The sequence below is a fragment of the Garra rufa genome, chromosome 8 (assembly GCF_049309525.1).
Source record: "Garra rufa chromosome 8, GarRuf1.0, whole genome shotgun sequence".
Lineage (NCBI taxonomy): Eukaryota > Metazoa > Chordata > Actinopteri > Cypriniformes > Cyprinidae > Garra > Garra rufa.
This window is the reverse complement of record NC_133368.1, coordinates 12,207,533-12,231,469: the sequence shown is the minus strand read 5'-3', so window position 1 is coordinate 12,231,469 and position 23,937 is coordinate 12,207,533. Positions and strand designations below refer to the sequence as shown.

General features: G+C 37.9%; 1 protein-coding gene across 4 annotated transcripts; it reads right to left on the bottom strand.

Annotated features, from left to right (window-relative positions):
• Positions 1-1,018: 1,018 nt before the first annotated feature.
• Positions 1,019-16,159, bottom strand: LOC141340733 (phosphatidylinositol-3,5-bisphosphate 3-phosphatase MTMR14-like). 4 transcript variants are annotated; one of them, XM_073845823.1, is made up of 19 exons: positions 15,458-16,159; positions 13,420-13,568; positions 12,251-12,359; positions 11,768-11,843; positions 10,098-10,158; positions 9,765-9,887; positions 8,792-8,865; positions 8,608-8,678; positions 8,412-8,486; positions 7,869-7,935; positions 7,682-7,767; positions 7,455-7,531; positions 6,548-6,584; positions 6,253-6,323; positions 5,260-5,318; positions 4,747-4,879; positions 4,227-4,433; positions 3,822-3,980; positions 1,019-2,506 (listed from the first exon to the last, which is right to left on the bottom strand). In XM_073845823.1, exons 1-19 carry the CDS (start codon positions 15,542-15,544, stop codon positions 2,326-2,328), a joined length of 1,902 nt encoding a protein of 633 aa, XP_073701924.1. In that variant the 5' UTR covers positions 15,545-16,159; the 3' UTR covers positions 1,019-2,325. The 4 variants fall into 4 exon arrangements, with proteins under 4 accessions (XP_073701924.1, XP_073701925.1, XP_073701926.1 ...); XM_073845824.1 differs by having other exon boundaries at positions 4,227-4,421; XM_073845825.1 differs by having other exon boundaries at positions 4,747-4,822.
• Between the last annotated feature and the right edge of the window lie 7,778 nt (positions 16,160-23,937).

Below are 23,937 nucleotides of genomic sequence, written 5' to 3'. Positions count from 1 at the left end.
AAAGGTGACTGTGAAAAAAAAATCTGCATTGTTTATCCTTTAGATCTTTCATTCAAAATATTCTAACCTTTCATTGAAGTAAAACAATGGAAGTGTTTTTCTCTAGTTCATGTTGGCCACAATTATTGGCACCCCTAGAAATTTGTTTAAGTCATATCTCTGAAGTATATTCGTATTAATATTAAACAAATTTTTAGCACACCAGGGTGGTTGGGAGTATAAAATTGTCCAGCCATGACTTTCTGTTCCACAGGATTATAAATATGAGGAACACAAAGGCCAAATGTCCATCATCATTTATCGCAAGGAGTAAAAGCAAAGAATGTAAAGTTAAAGAATATTCATTTTTAACCAAACCTTTTTCAGGTGAGTTTTTTCTTTCTGTAAATGCCCAGTCATAAGGTTAAAAAATAAATTTAAGTTGATACACTAACAGTGCATGATGGGCATAATGGTCTCTGGGGGTAAAATCACTGAGCTTTTTCCTATAGTTTAAAAGAGCAGGTTTGGGCACTTCTCCAACACTGCCGTCTCTTCAGTGGTTCGAAAAGTAATCCAAACCAACAACCAACAATTTCACCCCACTAGATTTTCTGTTATCAAACTCCTACTAAGGTGTTTAAGATCTTCATTAAATTTAGACTGTAAAAAGTTTTGATACATCAAACCATGGACATTCAGGCTTTTTGATTAAACTTCTCGCGAAACACATTAACAGTTTTATGTCAAGATGTCCAAAAGCATGTAAAGCAATGCTTTGGGATACTACATGAAACTTTGCATGTAACCATACCCTGCAATTATCAACTCGGTAACAGTGCCACCTACTGTATAAACGAGTTATAGGCAATTGTATTGTAAGGATGTTTAATCACATCTTCCAACCACTTTTGTAAAATTATCACCAGGATGTTACAGCCTGTTACATGTACTTGTAACAGATCTGCCACTGTTGTGCTTGACTCTGTAATTCAATAAAAAAAAAAAAAATCACACATGAATTGACACAAAGTTGGTATAGTTTTTAACAATTTAAGTCAGAATTTTGCCCAACACCGGAAGCTGCTACAGTACAGAAGGACCTTGGTTCTGTCATAAATGAACAAAAAGAGAAACAGGCATATAGCAAGGCATGGTTTTAAATCTAAAAGCAAGATAATACAGCTGTGCATGAAAACAGAATTGTATCTCCTTAAGAACAAAAGGCACAATAAAAGGCCCTGAGGTAAAGAGGCCACCATGGTTTTGTGTCCAAAATACTACAAATTCCATGTTTTCAATCCTTGAATTTAAGAGCAACCTTATAGCCATTCATCAACATCTACTGTCAAGGCAAATCAGTTATTTTGAGGCATTTACCCCAAATCATTCATGAAAAAAAAAAAGGTTTGTCCAATAACAATAACGACTTGAGTCTGTATAGATTAGCTCTGATTAAATTAATCTTTACAATTTTGCGTACTTAAGTGATGCAGTTTAAAAATAACCAAGAGACAACAAAAATGAATTAAATTCATAACACACAATTATTAAATAATTCAGAAAGGTGTTAATTAAAAGAAAAATGACACTGTCTTACATTACCACTGCCCAAACTGTTGCCATTTCTAAAACTACCACAAAACAACTGACTGTCTTTAGGCTTGATTCAAATCCTGAAGGTCTGAAAAGCAGTCAATCATTACAATAATTTCAAGAGAAATGTTTTTTAGTGTATAAGACAGTCAGCAACTAAAATAAAACAAGCCATTAAAATGTGTGAATAAATCATTTCCTCACAATTCTTTTTGTTCCAAGAAGTATAAGCTTTTTTTCATTTTTGAGATTGAGAATTTTCCCTTTTCTGTCCCTCTCTATTCTTCCCTATTACAGTACAAATGTGCAACATGCAAAAAAGTGAAAGAGAAAGATGAAAAGACTGCGCAAATTAAAATCTAAATTAAAAAACAAATGGACGTACTGTATTATTTGGTCTGTAGAGAACAAAAATTCAAAAAGTAAAAGAAAAAAAACAGTCAGTTTAATGTAGCCCTGTATTTAGATTTGGCACTTTCCTTAATGCAGTTAGAGGATTGCACTGTTATAAGTGAGAGCTGAGAATAAGAGTGAGAAGAGAGGAAAGAAGCAGCTAGAAGCTGAGAGATGGAAGAATGGATGAAAGAATGCACTGTACAGCTTCACCAATAAATTAGGTACTCCTGATGTGGAAGATATGATGCCACATCAAGATTAAGAGAAAAAAGTGAAAGAGAAAAAAAGATGGCATGAAAAGTCCTGAGGGTGTGTAAAAGTTGAGTGAAATTTAAGGGCACAACAATGGAAGGCTCAGATAATGGCGTTAGTGCCACGAAGGCCGACCCCACGGGCAAACTGCTCCAGCAGGCCTGAGATGGCACCGGAGGGGCTTGGAGCCGAAGACTTGAGTCCTACTGTAGAGCTATAGGCTGCAAGGAACAGCTCCCTCACTGCCTCCAACCTCACTTGCCTTTCAGGTACAAATGTGCACCTACAAAGAGAAGTGAAAAAAATACAGGTTAATATATATCAGGGTTCCAGCAGATATGAACAAGTGAAATTTAAGACTTTTTAAGACCTTTTTAATACCACCTTATTTGAAATTTAAGACCTAAACCTGTAATGGAAATAGATATTATATTACATGCATATATGTAATATTTAATGTGTTTAATGTAAAAAGTAAACAAAATTTCATGGCTGTCATAAATTAAATTTATTACTACGATACACAGTGAACTTTTCATATCAGCAGATACTATTCCACACAAAATATCCCCATAAAAGTACCACTAGAAATATCTGATGTAAAAAAAAAAAATCTGATTTTCATCAGTGCTCTATTAGCCTTTACATCTTAAATCTGCATATTTGATTTACCTTTATAAAGGCCTTTTTTTACTTTTGAAATGTATGCATTACCTTTGAAATTATCAATAAATTCTAAATGGCTGTTAGCAGTGAGATTACATAATTTACACTGCAAAATTAAAAGTGAGATTAATGTTTTAAATGCATTTATTGATTTATAAATATATAAATTAGAAATGTTATATAAATACTGCGATTCTGTCTGAAGACGCAGTAACTTCCACAGAGGGAGAAAAAAATCTACAGTTGTTAGCAACTGGCCTTAGCCAAGCCCTATATTCAGTTTCTTCAAGCTAAGTATTGCTAAACTTGCACTTCCCCATAGCTAAATAGTTAAATCCATTTTACTTCTGCGGTACAATCCGAGAGAGACTCGCGTCAATAACAGAAAGCTGATTGGCTATTGCATGCTGGTCTCATTTCTAGTTTAAATACAGTAAATTATATATGGAATAGTGAAATAAAGAACTACAACACCACGGAAACAACAAAAAGAGAATTTAAATGAGCATTAGAGGTAGCATTACATGGACATCGGAAAAATAAGACCTGTGTGAAATTATTTAAGACCTAGAGCAGCGAATTTAAGACTTTTTAAGGCCTAAAATTTAGATTTTTAAATTTTAGACTTTTTAAGACCTCGCGGGAACCCTGATATATATTAAAACATTAACATATCTTTAGAACTTAAAATATCATAAATAATAACACATGTATTTTTGGTTTAAAAATAATAATATTTCAACATACAGATCAGTAAACAAGTTGTAAACAAATTCAAACAAAAATGTTTTTTTTTTTATTTCATTAAAGATTGATAAATACTGTAATAACTGTATTATTTAAAGTTCATTAACTAATGTTAACAAATGACACCTTATTGCAAGAATACAGTGAATGAGTTTAGGTGGGGTTAGAGTGCGTATGAGACTCACATTCGTCCGCTGGGACCCTCATCCTGGAAGCTGAATGGAAGAGGAGACTCTGAGGGCACTGGGGGAAGATCATGAATGCTCCCACATCCTGAGACAATCTGCCAACTCCCATAATCTGTAGACAGCGAGGAGCCTGACCGAGCATATTCAGCCACTGGCCTGAGATTCAGAGAGATGAACAGAGTAAGAAAAAAGAGATGGTTAGAAAAGACAGGTCATTTTGGCCAGAAGGGTTATTTAGTCTCGGAGATAATAGCAAGCTCTGGTTGCTCTGTACTGAAAATTATTAGTGAAGTGATATTTCTTAACAAAATGTCAACCTAAGTATATCTTATCATGCACGCTACACTGACATAATCACTGAACAGACATTAGCACTACAAAATAAACTTCGCAAGTACCTACCTCCTTCCTGGGACAGCTAATGGGGTGCTTCCTGTCCGTGTAACATTCTGATCTGAGTGGTTGGATGAGGAAGAGCTTGAAGACTTAAAGGACCCCAGAGGACTGGCCTCGGTGATCACATTAGGTGTTCGTTCCTCAGAAGTGATTGGTCGGTTCCAAAGCACAGAATGAGAAGGCAATGGCACGCCTTTCCTCCTATGATAAACACTAAATAAGTCAACATAATGTAAAACAGCAACTGTCAAGTAAAAGATTTGTATTCACAATAAAATGTGAACAAGAAACTAAAAATAATGACATGGCTACTTCCTAGGATGCTACAGCCTATTACATCAGTATCTGAGTGCTGTTCGTCCTCAGTCGAGTGATCTTATGATTGGCCAGTGCACACAAAACCATAAAATCTCTAACTACCTGACTGATCCTGCCAATAACATGCACTTGTTCTCTATAGGTGCAAGTGTATTCATACTAATAAGGTGCAATTAAAGGCGTTTAATTTTCATTTTGCAAGCCTTACCCATTAGAAGCCTGTGGTCCAGTGGTAATCAGGTCTGTAGCTTCTGCATGTAGACTAGAGGGAGCAGATGTATCTTCTGTGATAAGAGAGAAATCACTGCTCAAACTCGTCACACTACCTCGATCTCTGGACTCTGAGAGAGACAGAGACAGAGACAGAAAGAAATGTATGAAATCATTAGTCTACTTTAGTCTTGGGGGGTCCAATCCGGCTCCTAGAGGGCCACTGATCTGCAGAGTTTAGCTACAACTTTAATAAAAACAGACCTCAACCAGCTAATCAAGGTCTTCAGATTCATTAGAAACTTCAGGGCAAATGTTTTGCCGCTGGTTGTAGCTTAAACTCTGCAGGATATTGGCCCTCCGGCAGCAGGATTGGACTTCCCTGTCTTATAATCACTAGCATAAAGGTTTTTGAGTCTGCTGCTTGACTACTGTAGTCAGAATAATCACTGAATCACCCATTTTAATTAAAGTCGATTCTGAAAAATTAAGGAAAAAAAAAAAAACTTACTTAACTGGCAGAGGTCATCAACTGTAAAGTCAGCATCTTTGAACTGAGAATTTTTTCTTCTGTTACAGTAATAGAAAAAAGAAATCAGAAGAAAATACAGTCACAAGCTGCATATCTCTGTCCAAAAAGCATTGAGAAGTTTAGTAGAACAGAATACATTTATCGCCAAAATTAGTGCATCAATTTCTTCACTATGAAAGTCACAGAACCTATGAAGATGTTGAACTTACAGCCTGCCCTAATAATTAGAATTTGAAGTAAAATTAATTAATTGGAAATGGTTTCTGATGAACAATTTGATGAATCAAAACTTGGTGTATTACTCTATAAATTTCACACCAATCAAATCTCGGAGAAACTTTTTATTTTAATTTATCTTATCTAAAATGGAATGAAAATAGAAATCAATACACCATTTGATTTAGAGGCCCAACATCAACCTGGTGCAAATCTCACACTTAAAATTTCATGTTATAGATGTTTGAAGTTATTAGGCCATGTTTACAGCTACTGATGGTCGTGTAGAAGTCATGCCGAATTCAAAGTTCAACATGTATTTGATAATTATTGACCTATGGACTTCAAATAATCTTCCTGTGCTGTTTTTTAAACTCAAAACTGGCAAAAATCCAAGGACTAGTTTGCAAAAAAGAACTGATAGCCCCAGGAAACATTTCTGTCAAAGCAAAGTTGTTTTGGGTAAGAAGGCCTATCAGAAGGCTACTGAGTCTGTGACAAACACTTTCAGATTACTTTATGCCATCTTTAATAGACACCACTGGTTTTTGAGTCTCCTCTACAGTATATAAAACCGTTTCAAAAAATGTTTTCCAGTGGATGATTTTTGCCCCAATTTAAAAATCACGGCTGCTTAATATGGCCAAAATAGAAACACTGTGCATCATTTGCTTCAGCATGCAGTAAAGAATAAGAAAAGACACTCATGAGACAAAGACAAACCTTGTTTTTAAAATCATAAGTCAGATAGCTTACCTTTGTTTTTTTATGACTGAAAATGTGTCACAAACAATATGCTTCAGAAAATTGAAGCAGAAAAAGAAAATCTAGAAGAGAGAATATCAAAAATCAAATTGATTTTATATAAAAACACTTGTATGTGCAATAAACAAATCATCCTCTAAACAAAGCTGAGTCAGACGCCGACACATAAACAATCTGTCTAAGAGGTCCACACTAAACATTAATTACTATCTAAATCACATCAACTGCATTCCATTCAAAAGTAACAGATATTCTTGGCATAGGTAATAAATATGTAACATCTCACCTCCTCCCCTTTAGAGAGCCGATCAGGCAGCATGTGACTATAGAAAAGGACAAAAATGAAAAATTGAGTGAATGAGAATATTTTTTAATATTGTTGCAAATCTAATACTGGCATATCAAACATAATTTTCTGCAGACATATTTTTCTCAGACTACCTTTATAAAACGTGTATATTAATGTTGTAGAACAAAATCTGAAAGACTCTTAATGTGATGTTAACAACATATGTTTTGTGCTTATGACTTTTAACTCAAAAACTACCTTAAAAAAACAAAACTTACTAATCAAGGGGCTCAAATCAAGCAAAATTAAAGAATGTGTATGAATGGCTCTCTTTAGGTACATCAGAACTTCTTGCCTGTAGCTGTGTTTCCATTACAGATTTGCGCAAAACTGTGGCCCTATTTTATAAATGTTGATTAAAAAGTCTTGCGAAATAATGGCGTTTCCATTAACCAATGTTATGTGACTTAAACGTAATTTTTCCTCTTGCGATAAGTCATGGCAACAGTTTTTTTTGTGGGATTTTGGCTATATTTAATCGAATGTGACCTGTAAATGTGAAAAAAACATTTCTATTGCTGTTTTGCGAAATATTCCTTTTTCAAATTGCCTGAATAACCACCTTATGTGAGCGCAAAAACGTTTTTGCGATATATGGGACTTTTTGCGAAATTTTCCATTAGGCGTATTTTCAATTCACAATTTTAATTTAATCAATAATGTTACCTTGAAATGCTACCATGTGTGATTTATTTTACATTTGTTTTTACACAGGAATAAAAACACAATTTTTAATATCTGCCACAACATGAAAATAAATATCCACTTATTAGAATGTACCAAACTTTTAATATTTGTACATTCCTAGACACAGATGTATAAGTGCAACAGGAATGAGACTAACCCAAAAAGAAACCAGTCATATGCGATAGTCAGGTAAAGGATCTCGGACGGCTCCAGACTGGCATGAATGGCACCGTCCTACAAAAGTTAAAAATGAATTCAACACAAAGAAAAGGTAAAGAAAGGAAAAGGGGGAGACAGAAAAAATTTGGATATTTAGCAAGGTGGAGTGAATAAAGATATAAAATGAGGACATATGTAATGTGAGACAGAGAAATTAATACTTGCCGCCCACAAAGAAAGTCTGAGCAGGGATACAAAGAGCGGTGTCCTGTCCCAGCCTGATATACAGTGCACCAGTAAACCGTTTTCATCTGCAGGCCACAACACTCCAAATAGTTATCCAAAACTATACAGACAAGTTAAACATGTTCTACAATTTGGTGCAGACGTGTGGGAAAGAGCAGCAATTTACCATCAGAGTTGATGAGGTGTAGGAGCAGTTTCAGGTAGTTCTGAGTCTGCTGCACCAGGTCCCATGACTGAAAAAAAGCAAACAATAATTACTAAACTCAAAAACATAAATGTGCATACACATAGTATGTGGATCACCATCTAGCATTCTTTATTAACCTTTGTCAAAGTATTAACCATCAAGCTACAGTGTTCACTGTGTCTAATTAACAGTGATGATTATTTTTCCATTTACTTTTTCCTTTAAATTGAAGATACCCAAAAGCTATTGGTCAATGTAGTACTCTCACTCTATTCGTATACATTTATCATTAGATTGGTAAGGTCTGTGCTTTAACATCAATTAATTAACTATGTTGGACAAAAATAAAAAAAAATAATTTAAAATTATCTATAAAGATGGAGAAATTTTGCAGATAGTGTAGTCTGCTTCAACACATTTTTAAATGCCAACCAGAGTTTAGATCTAACTTGTGCCATTTCCTTAAACCCAGTCAAGTCCTGTCAAAAAGACAGTTAAGAAAATGTATGAGACTCTGAATACCTGATATTCACTCCAGTTGATGTTGAGGTTTTTTGTAAAGCAAGCAGGGATTGTCAAAGGAGCATCCACATAATCCTACACACACACAACCAAAAGTGATGATCAGCAAAAAAATGAAAATAACTGTACGTACTGAAACAGTTTCTGTTAAACTTCAAATAAAGTTATTTCTTTGCTGTTTGTGCTTGTTATGAACCTGATTCCAGTTGAAGACAAGCCCTTCTGCTGTGTAATCTCTGTCTTTATATTCCCTGAAGAATTCACATCCTGAAAACAGGTGTATGAAACAACTAATATTACAACTACAGTGTAACGATTATTATAAGTAGAACAACAAAAATTGTTTCGTAAAATTAAATCAGAATGAAGAAGATGTATACCTGGATAAGGCACAGAGAGAAGGGTGAAGTCAGCATAACGTTGGGCCTTGTCCACCTTTTCTGAGGAAGTCACACTGAGGACAAAGACAAAATTGTAAAGAGAGTAAGAGATCATATTACTATGAAGATGCATTTGAAAAATGGCAAAATGCCACTGAATAAAATTTTTTCCAAAGTCTCAGAGCTAGCCATTATCATTAAACTTTAAAAACTTTCCTGAGTAACTGCACATACACTGCCTTTCAAAACTTTGGGATTAGTAGAATTTTTTATGTTTAAGAAGTCTCTTATGCTCATCAAAGTTGTATTTATTTAATCTAAAATAAAGGGTAAAAAATAATATTATTGCAATTTAAAATAACATCACAGGTTCCAAAAAAAAAATAAAAAATTAAGCAGCACAACTGTTTCCAACATTGATAATAAATTAGCATATTAGAATGATTTCTGAAGTATCATGTGACACTGAAGACTGGAGTAATGCGGAAAATTCAGTTTAGCATCACATGAATAAATTCTATTTTCAAGTATAAACAACTAATTTAAATTGCAATAATATTTCACAATGTTACTGTTTTTTTCTGTATTTTTAATCAAGTAAATGCAGCCTTGATGAGCAGAAAAGTGCATATGTACAATGAAAGAAGTCTCTTACATTTATAGGACAAATGAATTAAGATAGAATGTTACTATGTTCAGAGGCATAATTTTGTGTTCCAGTACATTTTTCACTTTACACATAAAAATATATTGTGCTTTTGTTTTTCTGTATAATCTATAATTTAGTTATTGTCTTAATGTTTATATGTCATTTTTAGACACACAATGTAGAATAAATTTAGAATGGCTGGTTTTTATATTGGATCCTGATAATGGCTCTGGGTTTGACACAGCATTTGCTAAAATTCAGAGAATGATACCATGTAATTTTTAACAAAAGCATTCTAACATAAATGTAACAAAGTTCACTCACTTGAGGCCAAACTTGACCTTCTTATTCTCTACCATGAGATCACAGATGTAGCGTACAGACAAATACTTCAACAGCTTAATGTCAGAGCCCCTGACCTTATCAAACAATTGTGAATCATTATTCCTGTGGAGTGACAAAGAAAGACCAGAATAAGAGACAGAATAGAAAATTAGAAGACAAATATTTTCTTACAAAACACACACAAAATAAGTTCTGTCACAATTCACAGAAGCATGCCAGCACCACTGTTAAACTACTGATTTTGTTTATAACTCTATATAATTTAAACATTTGGCTCCTTGTAAGATTGTGTTCCTTGCCAGCTTATCTTACCGAACTGCACAGTCATCCTCCAGAACCTCTTCAGCATCACCAAGAGTGTCATCTGAACCCCCTGCAATAGTTTGAGATTAAACCTAATGCAATCCAACAAGTAATGTGCACAGCTACATCTACGTCCATGATTGTAATTTGAGAAGTTCAGACCATGTAATAGAAATGTTACAACAATCTCTTCAAGGTATTAATCAATGTTTAACCAATTAACATTACAGTCTGAAATTCTATCTTGTAATGCAGGGGTTTCCAATCCTGTTTCTGAAGCACCACCATCCAATCCTAATTAAACACAACTGAACCATCTATTTTAAGTCTTCAGGCTTACTAGAAACTTTCAGGTAGGTGTGTTGGGGGAAGATAGAGCTAAACCTTGCAGGACACTAGCCCTTCACGAGCAAAACTGGACACCCCTGACCCCTAAGTCTTTGTCTTTGAAATATTTTCACAGTTCCATTTAAGTGCCTTTGCTACATGATTTTGTTTGGGTTTTGCTATCAGAGACATATATATTTGAGGTCTGTGACAAAAAAACCCAAGTAGCAGCCAAGTAGGCATTGAGCTGGTTCAGTGACTAGATCTGAGCCTATGTCACAAACACTTAAATATTTTTTAAACATGTTTGATATTATTGTCTTATAATCCTGAAGTGTGACTGCTTCAGACAAGCATCTAGGAAATCAAGATAATAAAAGGTAGATGATGGAACAAGTTTACCACAATATGACTAGCCTTATGTGAATTTATATAAGAAAACTGATTTTTGCTGTTGACCATAGATGTCTTTTGGCCACAAGGCTTACATAAGTCCACAAACCTATAACTATGTCTTGTTCACCAGTGGTGGATAAATGGCTTTAACTGACTGCCCAAATAAGTTCCTGTCTATACTCCATTATAGGCAATTGACCCCATTTATTTTTTGGCATATAGATGCTGTATTTATTTTCTTATTAAACAAAAATGACAAATACAAAAATGTTCACTCCATTTGTAAAGAAAACTAATCTAATCTCCCAATAAGCAGATATTATTTGATCAACTCTAGACTGCAATGTTCAAGAGAGCTTCCATATCTGCAATACAAAGATCCCATGTGATGTGTACGACAGTTAGCACAAGCTAGAGAAAAGTCATTATTACTTTTTAAATATGGATATTTTTCTTACAAAATGAATCGATTCGCTACAGGAGGCTTTTATTCACCTCCCAGAGCCGTGTGAGACACCTTTTATTATGGATGGATGCACTTTATTGGACTGTTGAACAAAAACACCCACCGCCATTATAAAGCTTGGAAGAACCAGGACAATTTTTAATGTTACTCAGATTGTATTCAACTGAAAGAAGGAACTCATATACATCTAGGATGTCTTGAGGATGAGTAAATCATGGGCTAATTTTAACTTACCTTTTAAGTGTCATGTACTGCACAGAGATCAATTGTTTTTTGCCTTTCTAGAAATTCAAACTTGTAAGTAGTCACTCAAACAGAAAACAGTCTGCTCTATTTTTGAAATTGTTGGGGAAATGTCTTTGGCAGCTGCACCACATCTCATGATATTTTCAGCATCTTGCAGCATGCTGTGTCAAGTTAATATTTGACAACTTTTGACACGTCATTTCAATGCTGATACAGCTTGTAGTAGCTAAGTGTGAGTGTGTACCTGAAAAAATGTAGTTGTATCCTGTGCGTCCATACAGTTCGCCCCAACCAGCTAGTGTAGATGATCGACATACATGCTACAATAAAGGACAAAAAAGAAACAGTTTGAGGATACTAGAACAAAAACAGAAAAACAGGCCCCTGGTAAAGCTAACTACAGAAGCGTCTAGAAGCTGGTTAGTAGCTCCTAGTAAATTATACCAACCTTTAAAGTCAAAGACTGATAGTCCAGAACTCAACACTTCAGTACTAAAGATCCCGACAGGCAGATTTCACAAGAAAAAATTAAATCCGTTATTGACGCTATGATTTTTCTACTATATATCCAAATGTCTAACAGGGGCATGTCCAACAGGTATAACATAGCAGTCTATTGCAAAAAAAAATTAAACAGCAACAGAAAACATCTGGTAGTCCAAAAAAATTACTATGTCGCAAGTTGTTCAATGAAATTTTTTCTATTTGATTGTGGCAAGATAGTTACCTTTCCATTGTAGAGGATGACTGGACAGACAAATCTCCCTCTACAGCGAGCCATCTTACTACGGTTCACCAGATCCTGCAACTTACTGATATGCACTGTACTCTCAAAGCTGAACAAACATAAAGAAAAAGAAAAAATTTACAATACACTAGTGATAGACCAAAATATAAGCTGATATTTAACCATTCGATACACAATCAGTCAAGAAGTTTACAGAAGTAGAAATTAACAGAAGTAGTCACAGGAATAACAGGTGCAATGTCAATGTTATAACAAAAAAATGTCTGTAGATAGAAAACCATGCAATCTTCCCACAATGTTAACTACAGATGTGGCATTACTATCAAGGAGATAAGCCATGTAGTTACATTAAACAAAGTAGATCAGCATTTCTATACCAGTAATTAAAAGATAATTACGATAAAACTTAACTGGGATTCTTGAGCTTATCCCTCAGGACAGCTCCAAATTCATCATTAAAGTTAAAGACAATAATTTCCAAATGGTTAAAAGAACTGTCAGAATCCACAGGTTGTTCTGGTTTTTCAAGTCCAGAGCTGATAGCATTATTTGTAATTGATTGGTGCCATCTTAACATGTCACAATTCACTTAAAAATTTGTCTTTATTTACATTAAGTTTTTTTGCAATTCCTTTTAAGTTTTATAGTTCTATAGTACATCCCTCACTACCCTTGATCTCTAATCAAAATCAGGTTCATCACAATTAATTCTGGTACCACTTACTATTTAAAATACTCCTGCCTGGAAAATGCAGTTGATATGTGGTGTACGTTTCAACAAATGTGCAACGCTTCAGCATATACTAGAGCTTAAATTAAATTTTCAGGCCTAAAACTAAGCTTTTAACTTTTGCACAGCTCGTGCAACCAGATCTTGGTAACCTGCCACACATGGCAAGAATCAAAGTATATGACTTTTGTAAAGTCATGTGTCATTGGCAGTACAGCAATATAGTAATTAAATAAAAATTTTCTCATTTTCACCACACTGATAATGTTCGAATGTACTATAAAATGATGGTACCTTTCAAGAATCTATTTTCAGAAAAATAAGGCAAAACAAAAATATAAAATGCTTTTTTTCCCCAACACTAACAACTAATCTGTCTGTGTATTCAGTAGACTAAGAGAGAAAGCAATGTTTTTACCTCTCTTTATTGTTGTCTGAACATTCATATTCCAAAAACACAATCTTCCGTGGGTAGTGACCACACACCTCCCCATTGGTGTTGTCGATGATACTGTACTTGTAGTCCCGTTCAAACAGCTCCAAACAGCGCTTCTCTATTCTCTCCACCTGAAAATACAAATAAAATAAAATTAAAAATTAAGCTTTTTTAAAGACCTTTTACAAAGCAAAAATAAAGAACAAAAGCAAGTTCAATCCCTCTCATTTCAGCAACAAACAGAAACAGATATGACTCCTAACTACAGTAATTTACTTTTTTAAATGTAAAAATATAATCATCATCAGGTCAGCAACAAAAAAAGTGTTTTTTTTTTTTGTAAATAAAAAAAGATAAAGTCCTCTTTTGTACTTTTTTTTGTATTGTATATTTGCATTTTCTTATACCATCACTCATTTGATCACCCATTTACAAACTTTTACAATCATTGTGAAGCATTCACACTGATTTTGGCCATATTCATATACAAATCAGTTTAAGGGAGTAGTTCACTTCCAGAACAAAAATTTACAGATAATGTACTCACCCCCTTGTCATCCAAAAATGTTCATGTCTTTCTTTTTTCAGTCGTAAAGAAATTATGTAGGAAAACATTTTAGGATTTCTCTCCATATAATGGACTTCTATGGTGCCCCCGAGTTTGAACTTCCAAAATACAATTTAAATGCAGCTTCAAAGGGCTCTAAAACATCGCAGCCGAGGAAGAAGGATCTTATCTAGCATAACGATAGGTTATTTTCTTTTTTAAAAATTACAATTTATATACTTTTTAACCTCACATGCACATCTTGTCTAGCTCACCGTGAACTCTGTGTATTTCAGTTCATGACAGTTAGGGTATGTCGAAAATCTCAATCTCTCATCCCATTTTGGAAATTCAAACTCGGGGGCACCATAGAAGTCCATTATATTGAGAGAAATCCTGAAATGCTTTTCAAAAAATATAATTTCTTTACAACTGAAGAAAGAAAGACATGAACATCTTGGATGACAAAAGGTTGCATACATTATCTGTAATTTTTTGTTCTGGAAGTGAACTACTCCTTTAACTGTGCAACCAGTTTAGCAACTACTGCCTGTGAAATATGAGAATGGCTATGTCATTTTGACATAACCTGCATTATTTCCCTATTATTCTCCTAATGTTAACCACAACACTATGCCATGGTGCTCTTGCAGACAATACAAGTTCTAACCGAAAATCAGCCTGTTATTTCACTACGTCTGATCTACACCATAATTTCTATATGGCTGTTTGCATTTATAGCTCTGCATTGGCACGTTTATGCCATTCTGCAAGTACACTTGCAGGCCCCATGTGCGCACCCCCTTGAAGTCCACAAGAATGTAGGGTGACACATTTGTCATGATTGCTTTCAGAGGGGTGTTCACAAGCATTCCCTTTGAGTATGCAATGCATTCAATTACAACTGTGGACCAATCACAATTACTGTGGTCTCTATAGACAGAACACACAGTTGTTTTTGAAGAGGTGCCCTGGTGCCTTTTTGGTCAATGTGTCCAATATATATTCATTCTTTCTCTGCTTAATCTGTGACTTTGGGAAAAAAAAAAAAGACTCATGACTGATGAAATCAGTTTCCCTTTGAAAGTTCCTTAAAGTCATATGAGATCTAGATAATAATGCTATCACTATGAAGAAAAATGCTTAATTAGGAAAACCTTACTATGTAACATTATGAAGTAATAACATTAAATGTTATTCATTATTTTGACTTAAAAAACATGACATTTTCAGTCATTATTATTATTATTGTTAATTAGTTAATTTGTTTATTAATTATTTATTTGAAAATTTTATAAGCTTTTCTCAAACCCATATTAAACCAATATAAATACAAAGACTACGTTTATATGAATTTGGCACGTGTGTTAAACGACTTTTTTCCTTTATGGACACTGTTACATGTCATTGACCTATTTAACTGCTTTGCATTATGGGAAGCAACTGATTGATGTTTCATGTTTTCAATCTTACCGACGGGGTGACCTCCTTCGCTCTGTACTGACTCTTAGAGAACACATAGATCAGATCGGTTATCTCCTCGCTCCGGCTAGCCATCATCGAGCCGTCACCCGCCTTCTGCTCGATTCGAACCCGCCCTTCCTTAAATAGCGCAGCTCCCTGAGGCCGAGAGGATCCTCCAGGCCATCCCTTCAGGGCAAGCTTCTTCCTCACTGCCCGCTTTAAGGCGCCGGGGCCGGAGCCGGTGACGCGTCCCGAGTTCAGGGTCCTGGCGAGATGATTCCCCTCCACAGTACTGGTGATCAAATAGCCCGGTACCGACGGTGCTATATGACACGAGAATGACTTAAAGACTTCTCACCGCTATTATATCTCCAACCAGCAAAAAGAAAGAGTTTTGTAATTCATGTATAATAAAACTCCCCTTTCGTTACGTCTTGTCTTTTCTTTTCCAGCACTCACGTCAAAACACCGCATCCCACAAAATTTCAACACCCGGGCACCAACCACAGGAAACCCTCACGACTTTAAGTCTTCACACGCTTTTTATCCTCGAGTTTTATAATTAAGGTTAACTTGATTGCGATCTGGAGATAAAGCATTTAGTGTTGTTTACAACGCCAAAACGATCGGGTGTGTATAAAGGATACAAAAGAGCGGTTTGTAATGTTGCAATGAAATCTATCCGTGTTGGATATAGCTAAGGAACTTTAACCAGGGCCAGTAGTAAACAGGAAACTGAAGTGATCATGTGATCAATACTTCCTGAAAGGTGACGTCAAGCTGGGTTGTCTGCCATTTCAGTTTAGAGCGTTTGCTCTGGTATTGGACCAAAGGTTTGAATTGTTAGAAATGTAGGAAAATAAATATGTTCATTAGAAACAGGCATATATTTAATAATATTAGATTTATTTTTGGTCTATTGCCTATTCTTACCTTTGTATTTATTTAGATTTATGCAGTTGGACTAGCTCTGTGAAATTAATTCAAGGCACAGCCTAGGGCCCTAGACTTTAGCTTGAAAAAGATGTTTTTATTGTTGCTCAGTGATTCTTTTATTTAATTTAATTAGAAAGAATTCAAGCTCAAAGAAAGAAATTTTTATAAGTTTTGCAGTTTTCTTTCACTATATGTACATGGCAGAATTTATTTTTATTTTTAAACCCTTGGCTGTTATGGTATGCAATTGTTGTTCAAGCATTAAAAAATTAAAGTGCCCCTGTAGTCAGTGATTTTATCGTTTACATTTTATCTTTGACTATCAAATGATTTCAATATTTTTTTCTCATGAAAAAAAAAAAAAAAAATTCATAACTTAATATGGCTTGAATATAATACACCCTGCAATGTCATGAGCATTAGGAAACCTTTTGGGTAAGGATTGCTGCCCCTTTTTCTGCTTGGTGATGCATCTGCCTCCAACCTGCCGCAGCTTTTTCCCACTGCTCCCACTGAGCCACTGAAGAATAAGAAGCTGCACCCCGTGTTGGAACCTGAAGTTTTCAGTGGTGACTCTCAGAGCCAAAGCCTAGTTTCAAACCATTTTTTTGTCTTTCGGCACCCAAAGCACCAGCTCGGAACAAGGAAAAGTGGTTTATACATAGCACCAAAACATTACTTATCTAAAAGTAAGAACTGCTTGTGTCAGGGGCTGGGGTTACCGTGACCAACAAGAACAACAGAAACTTTTGACCATAAAAAAATAGCAGCTAAACACGAACACGTTTGAATCGCCATGTTTAGATGCTATAAGAGAGAAACAATTGTATAAACATGTTTAATCATCTAAACCAACAACATGAATGTTAAATCCTATTCAATCTAAGCTACTAAATGAGGTGCTTCCAGATGTCATATATCCTCTTCTGAATATTATTAATTCGTCATTGTCATTAGGATATGTCCCCAAAACCTTCTGTTATTATGCCTCTCATTAAAAAACAAAACTTGACCCCAACAAATTAATTACAGACCGATCTTGAATCTCCATTTTTCTGTTAAAGATACTAGAAAAGGTAGTATACTCACAATGATGTTCCTTCTTACAGAAAAATGGTATCTATGAAGAGTTCCAGTCAGGATTTAGACGGAATCAAAAGTGCTGCGTTTGACACTATTGACCACAACATTCTTTTGAATAGATTTGAAAATTATGTTGCCATTAGTGGAAGTGCATTGGCATGGTTCAAATCGTATTTATCTGACCGTCATCAATTTGTGACAGTGAATGAAGAGGTATCATATCAATCACAAGTGCAGTATGGAGTACCTCAAGGCTCAGTACTTGGGCTATTACTTTTTACACTTTAGATGTTACCCTTGGGAGATATCATGAGGAAACATGGTGTTAGCTTTCACTGTTATACTGATGATATTCAGCTCTATATTTCTTCGCGGCCCGGTGAAACATACCAATTTGAAAAACTAACAGAATGCATAGTTGATATAAATAAATGGATGATGATTAACTTACTGCTAAATTCTGAAAAAACAGAGGTGTTAATTATTGGACCTAAAACATGCATCTTATAACCTAAAACACTGTCTAATACTTGATGGCTGCTCTGTCAATTCTTCGTCATTAGTTAGGAACCTAGGTGTGCTATTAGATAGCAATCTTTCGTTCGAAAGGCACATTTCTAGCATTTGCAAAAAACGCATTGTTTCATCTCAAAAATATATCAAAATTACGACCTATGCTCTTGTTGTCAAATGCAGAAACGTTAATTCATGCATTCATGACCTCAAGGATAGATTATTGTAATGCTTTATTGGGTGGTTGTCCTGCACATTTAATAAACAAACTCCAGCTGGTCCAAAATGCAGCAGCTAGAGTTTTTACTAGAACCAGAAAGTATGACCATATTAGCCCAGTCCTGTCACCACTGCATTGGCTCCCTATTAAACGTTGCATAGGTTTTAAAATCTTGATAATTACTTATAAAGCCCTCAATGGTTCAGCTCCTCAGTACTTGAGCAAGCTCTTATCACATTATAGTCCCTCACGTCCGCTGCGTTCTCAAAACTCTGGCAATTTGATAATACCTAGAATATCAAAATCAACTGCGGGCAGCAGATCATTTTCTTATATAGCGCCTAAACTCTGGAACAATCTACCTAACACTGTTCAGCCCTGTTATGAGACTGATTGTTTCTTTTTGATATTTTTCTGTATTGCACTGTGTTGCTCATTCTCTCTCTTTCCCTCATAGGTTAAATGTTGCTGGGGTGTTGGCGTGTTATTGGTCGCTCAATTAAGGCGGGGTCTTTTTTAAGAATACCAGTTGCAAGCAGCCGGCGAGCTCATTGTTGGTGCGAATGCGTTCGGAGCTCCTGGATTCCTCCTCCGGCCGATGTTTTGTGGCTAAAAGTTAGCTTTCATTCCTCGTTAATGTTATAGCACGCCTTGTGAAACAGAGCGAAGCAGTGTCCTGCCCTTTTCTTTTGTGTAAATTTGTTGGGCTTTGTTTTGGGTTAGGCAGTTAGGTAAGCTGGCTGTATTTTATTTTCCAATGTGATTAGGTTATTTAATTTGCTTTTTTCGTTCTAGGTCCCTTTTGTTTGTTATGTTGGCCTTTGATCCCCCCTGAAGAGATGCTCTCTATGTTTCATGTCTAATCTTTAATAAACATTAAAATTTTGTCTCAAGGTCCCACGCTGGAGCTTACTCGTCTCTGCTCATCCTCTTGGATCTTCTTGCTGTGTTGGAAAGGATTTGGAACTCTGATCAGATAAGACTGAAGGTTTACCATTCCCGCTTCCTATTGACTTTCAGGCACGTGCAGAGGGGGAGAGGGGGGGGGGGGGCAGAGGGTGCTCGAGCACCCGCCCCTTTTGCTCAGATGCCCAAAGTGCCCTTCTGTCAAAGGTCTGTCATGGGCACCTTGGGTCTGGTCTTTTTTTTTTTTTTTTAAATGTAATGCAGGGCTCGCAAAATCGCTAGCCCGACGTCCCGGGGCTATTGTGTTTTCCAGTCAGGCTACCAAAATGTTTCACCGGCTGCCCGACGGGCTATCATAAAGGAGAGGGCACCTGCAGGTCCTTAAAAACTCCTCACTTAAGTTGTATCAAATTTAAGGCCATAAAAAGTTTTAAATATGTTAAATAGTATAAGAAAATACTTAATTATAATTTAGGAGGTCGTACATTTGGGGACGGAAAGACGAGAATCGCGGTAGGGCTGGATTAAACTTCAAAAGGCAATGATGTCATTGAATAAATATGCACGCTGTAGGTTTCAAAGTCAAAACGTGGCACTGATGTCTTTATATGAATGTATCTGAAGGGAACCGACTGTCCTCAGAAACATGTTGTCATTTTCATTTATTGCCTGATAAACAGCATTAATACTGATTTGTATACAGCCGTTACTAGGGAAACCGTAATATTTCAGCGCTCTTACACCCTTGTGACAGAGAATTACTTTTTCTTTTTCAAATTTTTTTCAGCTCTTTATGGTCAAATTATTGCAATTATCGACCTACGTTGTTATGCAGCAAACACAGAGTTGTAAATGAAAAAGAAGTTAATGTGCCTTCTAAAAATCTAAACAAATAAGTGTCAGGATTATGTCTGTGTCTTGTCCTGTTCTGTTCTGTCTCCCAAGTGTTTTTTCCCCTATGTTTCTAGCTTAATGGTTTAGTCCTTGTCTCCCCCTTTTGGTTATGTTTAGTTAGTTCTGTCATGCCCATATTTGTATTTCCCCCTCGTCATCTCGTTATCTTGTTAGTGACCACGCCCCCGTTTCAGTGTATTTAAGAGTCTGTGTGTGCACTCCCCATTTGTCCGTCAATGATTTCTGTTACCTCAGTTTGCTTGTGTTCATGTGCTCATCTTTTACTCCCGGTTTTTGTTTGTTTATGTTAGTTTCAGTGTTTCATTTAATAAACTGTTTACGTTTCATTTACTCCGGTTTCTCCTCATCATTCTACACTCCTCAACCCCGCCTGGATCGTGACAGATTGACGGACCTAAACAGAAGATGAGTCGGGCTGAGGCAGCTTTGAGGAGACTGCGGCAAGGTGGCCGTGAGTTGGAACGATATGTGGAGGATTTCATCGAGCTCTCCCATCAGGTAGGCTGGCACGAGGCTGCTCTTGGTGCTGTGTTTGTTTTGGGGCTGGATGATGAGACCATTCGCTGCGATCTTCCCTCTTGTAATTTCCCCTTGATCGAGCTAATAAACCTGATTCTCTATTTGAATGGATCTGATTTTGAAGTCGAAGAATTTCCAAATTCTGGTCGGTCTCATCTTCCAGTCCCCTCACAGACACAGCACATCGCGCCAGCCTGCCATAAGCCGAGAACCTCCACATACCGCTCCAACGGATCGGACCGCCAGCCCAGTCTCCTATCCCCAGTCGTCCTCCAAAGCTCCGCTGCTGTCCTCAGCCCGATGCGGCCGGCCTCCTCCCCGCGCTCTCATCTACCGGCCTCCGCCCAGCGCTCTAATCTGCCGGCTGCCACGCCAGCTCACAAGATGGCTGCCACGCCAGCTCACAAGATGGCTGCCATGCCGGAATCTGCACGCAAGATGGCTGCCACGCAGGAGTCGGCACGCAAGATGGCTGCCACGCATGAGTCGGCACGCAAGATGGCTGCCACGCATGAGTCTGCACGCAAGATGGCTGCCACGCATGAGTCTGCACGCAAGATGGCAGCCAAGACTGAGTTCCCGGCCAAGATGGCCGCCGTTCCTGAATCCTCGGCCAAGATGGCCGCCAAACCTGAGTTCCCGGTGAAGATGGCCGTCGTTCCTGAACCCTCGGCCAAAATGATCGCCCAACCTGAAATCCCGGCCAAGATGGCCACCAAGCCTGAGTCTGCACCCAAAATGGCTACCGCCAAGTCAGAGTCTCCGCTGGTTCCGCCCAGCCTTCCAGAGTCTCCGCTGGTTCCGCCCAGCCTTCCAGAGTCTCCGCTGGTTCCGCCCAGCCTTCCAGAGTCTCCGCTGGTTCCGCCCAGCCTTCCAGAGTCTCCGCTGGTACCGCCCAGCCTTCCAGAGTCTTCGCTGGTTCCGCCCAGACCTCCAGTGACTGCGCCGCCAGAGCGCCCTCCAGTGACTGCGCCGCCAGAGCGTCCTCCAGTGACTGCGCCGCCAGAGCGCCCTCCAGTGACTGCGCCGCCAGAGCGCCCTCCAGTGACTGCGCCGCCAGAGCGCCCTACAGTAACTGCGCCGCCAGAGCGCCCTCCAGTGACTGCGCCGCCAGAGCGTCCTCCTGTGACTGCGCCGCCAGAGCGTCCTTCAGTGACCGCTCGCCCAGAGCCTGCTCTGCCTGAGCCTGCTCTGCCAGAGTCTCCGCTGGGTTCGTACAGTCCTCCAGAGCCCGCTCCTCAAGAGCGCCGTCCAGAGCCCGCTCTTCAAGAGCGCCGTCCAGAGCCCGCTCCTCAAGAGCGCCGTCCAGAGCCCGCTCCTGAAGAGTGCCCTCCAGAGCCAACGCTGCCTCCAGCGTGCCCTCCAGAGCCGGAGCTCTCTTCTGCGCGCCCTCCAGAGCCGGAGATCTCTCCTGCGCGCCCTCCAGAGCCGGAGCTTTCTCATGCGCACCCTCCAGAGCTGGAGCTGTCTCCAGCGCGTCCTCCTGAGCCGGAGCTCTCTCCTGCGCGCCCTTCTGTGCTCTCCTGTGTGGACTATACCCTAGGTTCCCCCAAGAAAATTTTGGGGGGGGGGGGGGGCTACTCCCCTGATCGGCCATGGCCACCTGGACTGTTTACCCGGCCATGGCCACCTGAACTGTTTACTCGGCCATGGCTTCCTGAGCCTCCAGATCCGCCATGGCCTCCTGAACTATTGTCCCGGCCATGGCTTCCTGAGCCTCCAGATCCGCCATGGCCTCCTGAACTATTGTCCCAGCCATGGCTGCCTGAGCCGCCAGATCCACCATGGCCACCTGGACTGTTTACCCGGCCATGGTTTCCTGAACCCCCAGACCCGCCATGGCCACCTGAGATCCCTGATCCGCCCTGGAGACCACCTCTATGTCCCCTGTGTCCTCCTAGCGGTCTCCAGGGCGCCCACCCTCCCTCCCCTTTGGATGTTATTAGGCGCGGGACGCGCCTTCGGGGGAGGGGGGGGGGGTAATGTCAGGATTATGTCTGTGTCTTGTCCTGTTCTGTTCTGTCTCCCAAGTGTTTTTTCCCCTATGTTTCTAGCTTAATGGTTTAGTCCTTGTCTCCCCCTTTTGGTTATGTTTAGTTAGTTCTGTCATGCCCATATTTGTATTTCCCCCTCGTCATCTCGTTATCTTGTTAGTGACCACGCCCCCGTTTCAGTGTATTTAAGAGTCTGTGTGTGCACTCCCCATTTGTCCGTCAATGATTTCTGTTACCTCAGTTTGCTTGTGTTCATGTGCTCATCTTTTACTCCCGGTTTTTGTTTGTTTATGTTAGTTTCAGTGTTTCATTTAAAAAACTGTTTACGTTTCATTTACTCCGGTTTCTCCTCATCATTCTACACTCCTCAACCCCGCCTGGATCGTGACAATAAGACAGTAAGTTTTAAATAAATATAATAAATGATAAACTCGATTTATCCCTTTTAATGGAATAAAGGCTGAAATTCCATTGTATAAGATATTTTGTTTTGTGTGAAGCTGTATCTGAATTATAAATCATGCTATTTTATGCCTTAATATTCTACCGTACATTGTCAAATCCTACTCATACTGTTCATTTTATTTCTGCGGCTCTTAAAAAGGGTCACAAATTGCCTTAAATCGATATTTAAAATATTTTAAATAGTGAAATAAAATTCCTTCCTTAATATGTTTGTTTTATTTCTATACTCTGCAGTAAAGCCTGTTGTCTACAATCTTACAATACAATACATCAGGGGCCACATATAGTTTCAATAGTGACCACTCAGAGTTTAATATAACAGATGTTCTTTATTATTGTGTTTAACAGAGAGAAGAAAATCTTTAGGTTTGACAATTTAATTTAACACAACAATTTCTAATCAAAATGAATAGGTCCAAGGAAAATATTTTTTCTCTTTTAAACATTAAAATGGTCTTTTATGTTCCGTTTCTTTCTCAAAACTGCTTCACAGCATTGGCTGCTAGAGGCCACTGTAATAATACATATACGTGACCCTGGTCCACAAAACCAGTCTTAAGTAGCACAGGAATATTTGTAGCAATAGCCAAAAATACATTGTATGGGTCAAAATTATATATTTTTCTTTTATGCCAAAAATCATTAGGATATTAAGTAAAGATCATGTTCCATGAAGATATATATATTTTTAATTTCCTACCATAAATATACAATAAACTAGTAATATGCATTGCTGAGAACTTCATTTGGACAACGTTTAAGGCGATTTTCTCTATATTTAGATTGTTTTGCACCCTCAGCTTCCAGGTTTTCAAATAGCTGTATCACAGACAAACATTGTCCTATAACAAACCATATATCAATGAAAAGCTTATTTACTCAATTTTGAAAAAAATACACTTATGACTGGTTTTGTGGTCCATGGTCACATATCAGCA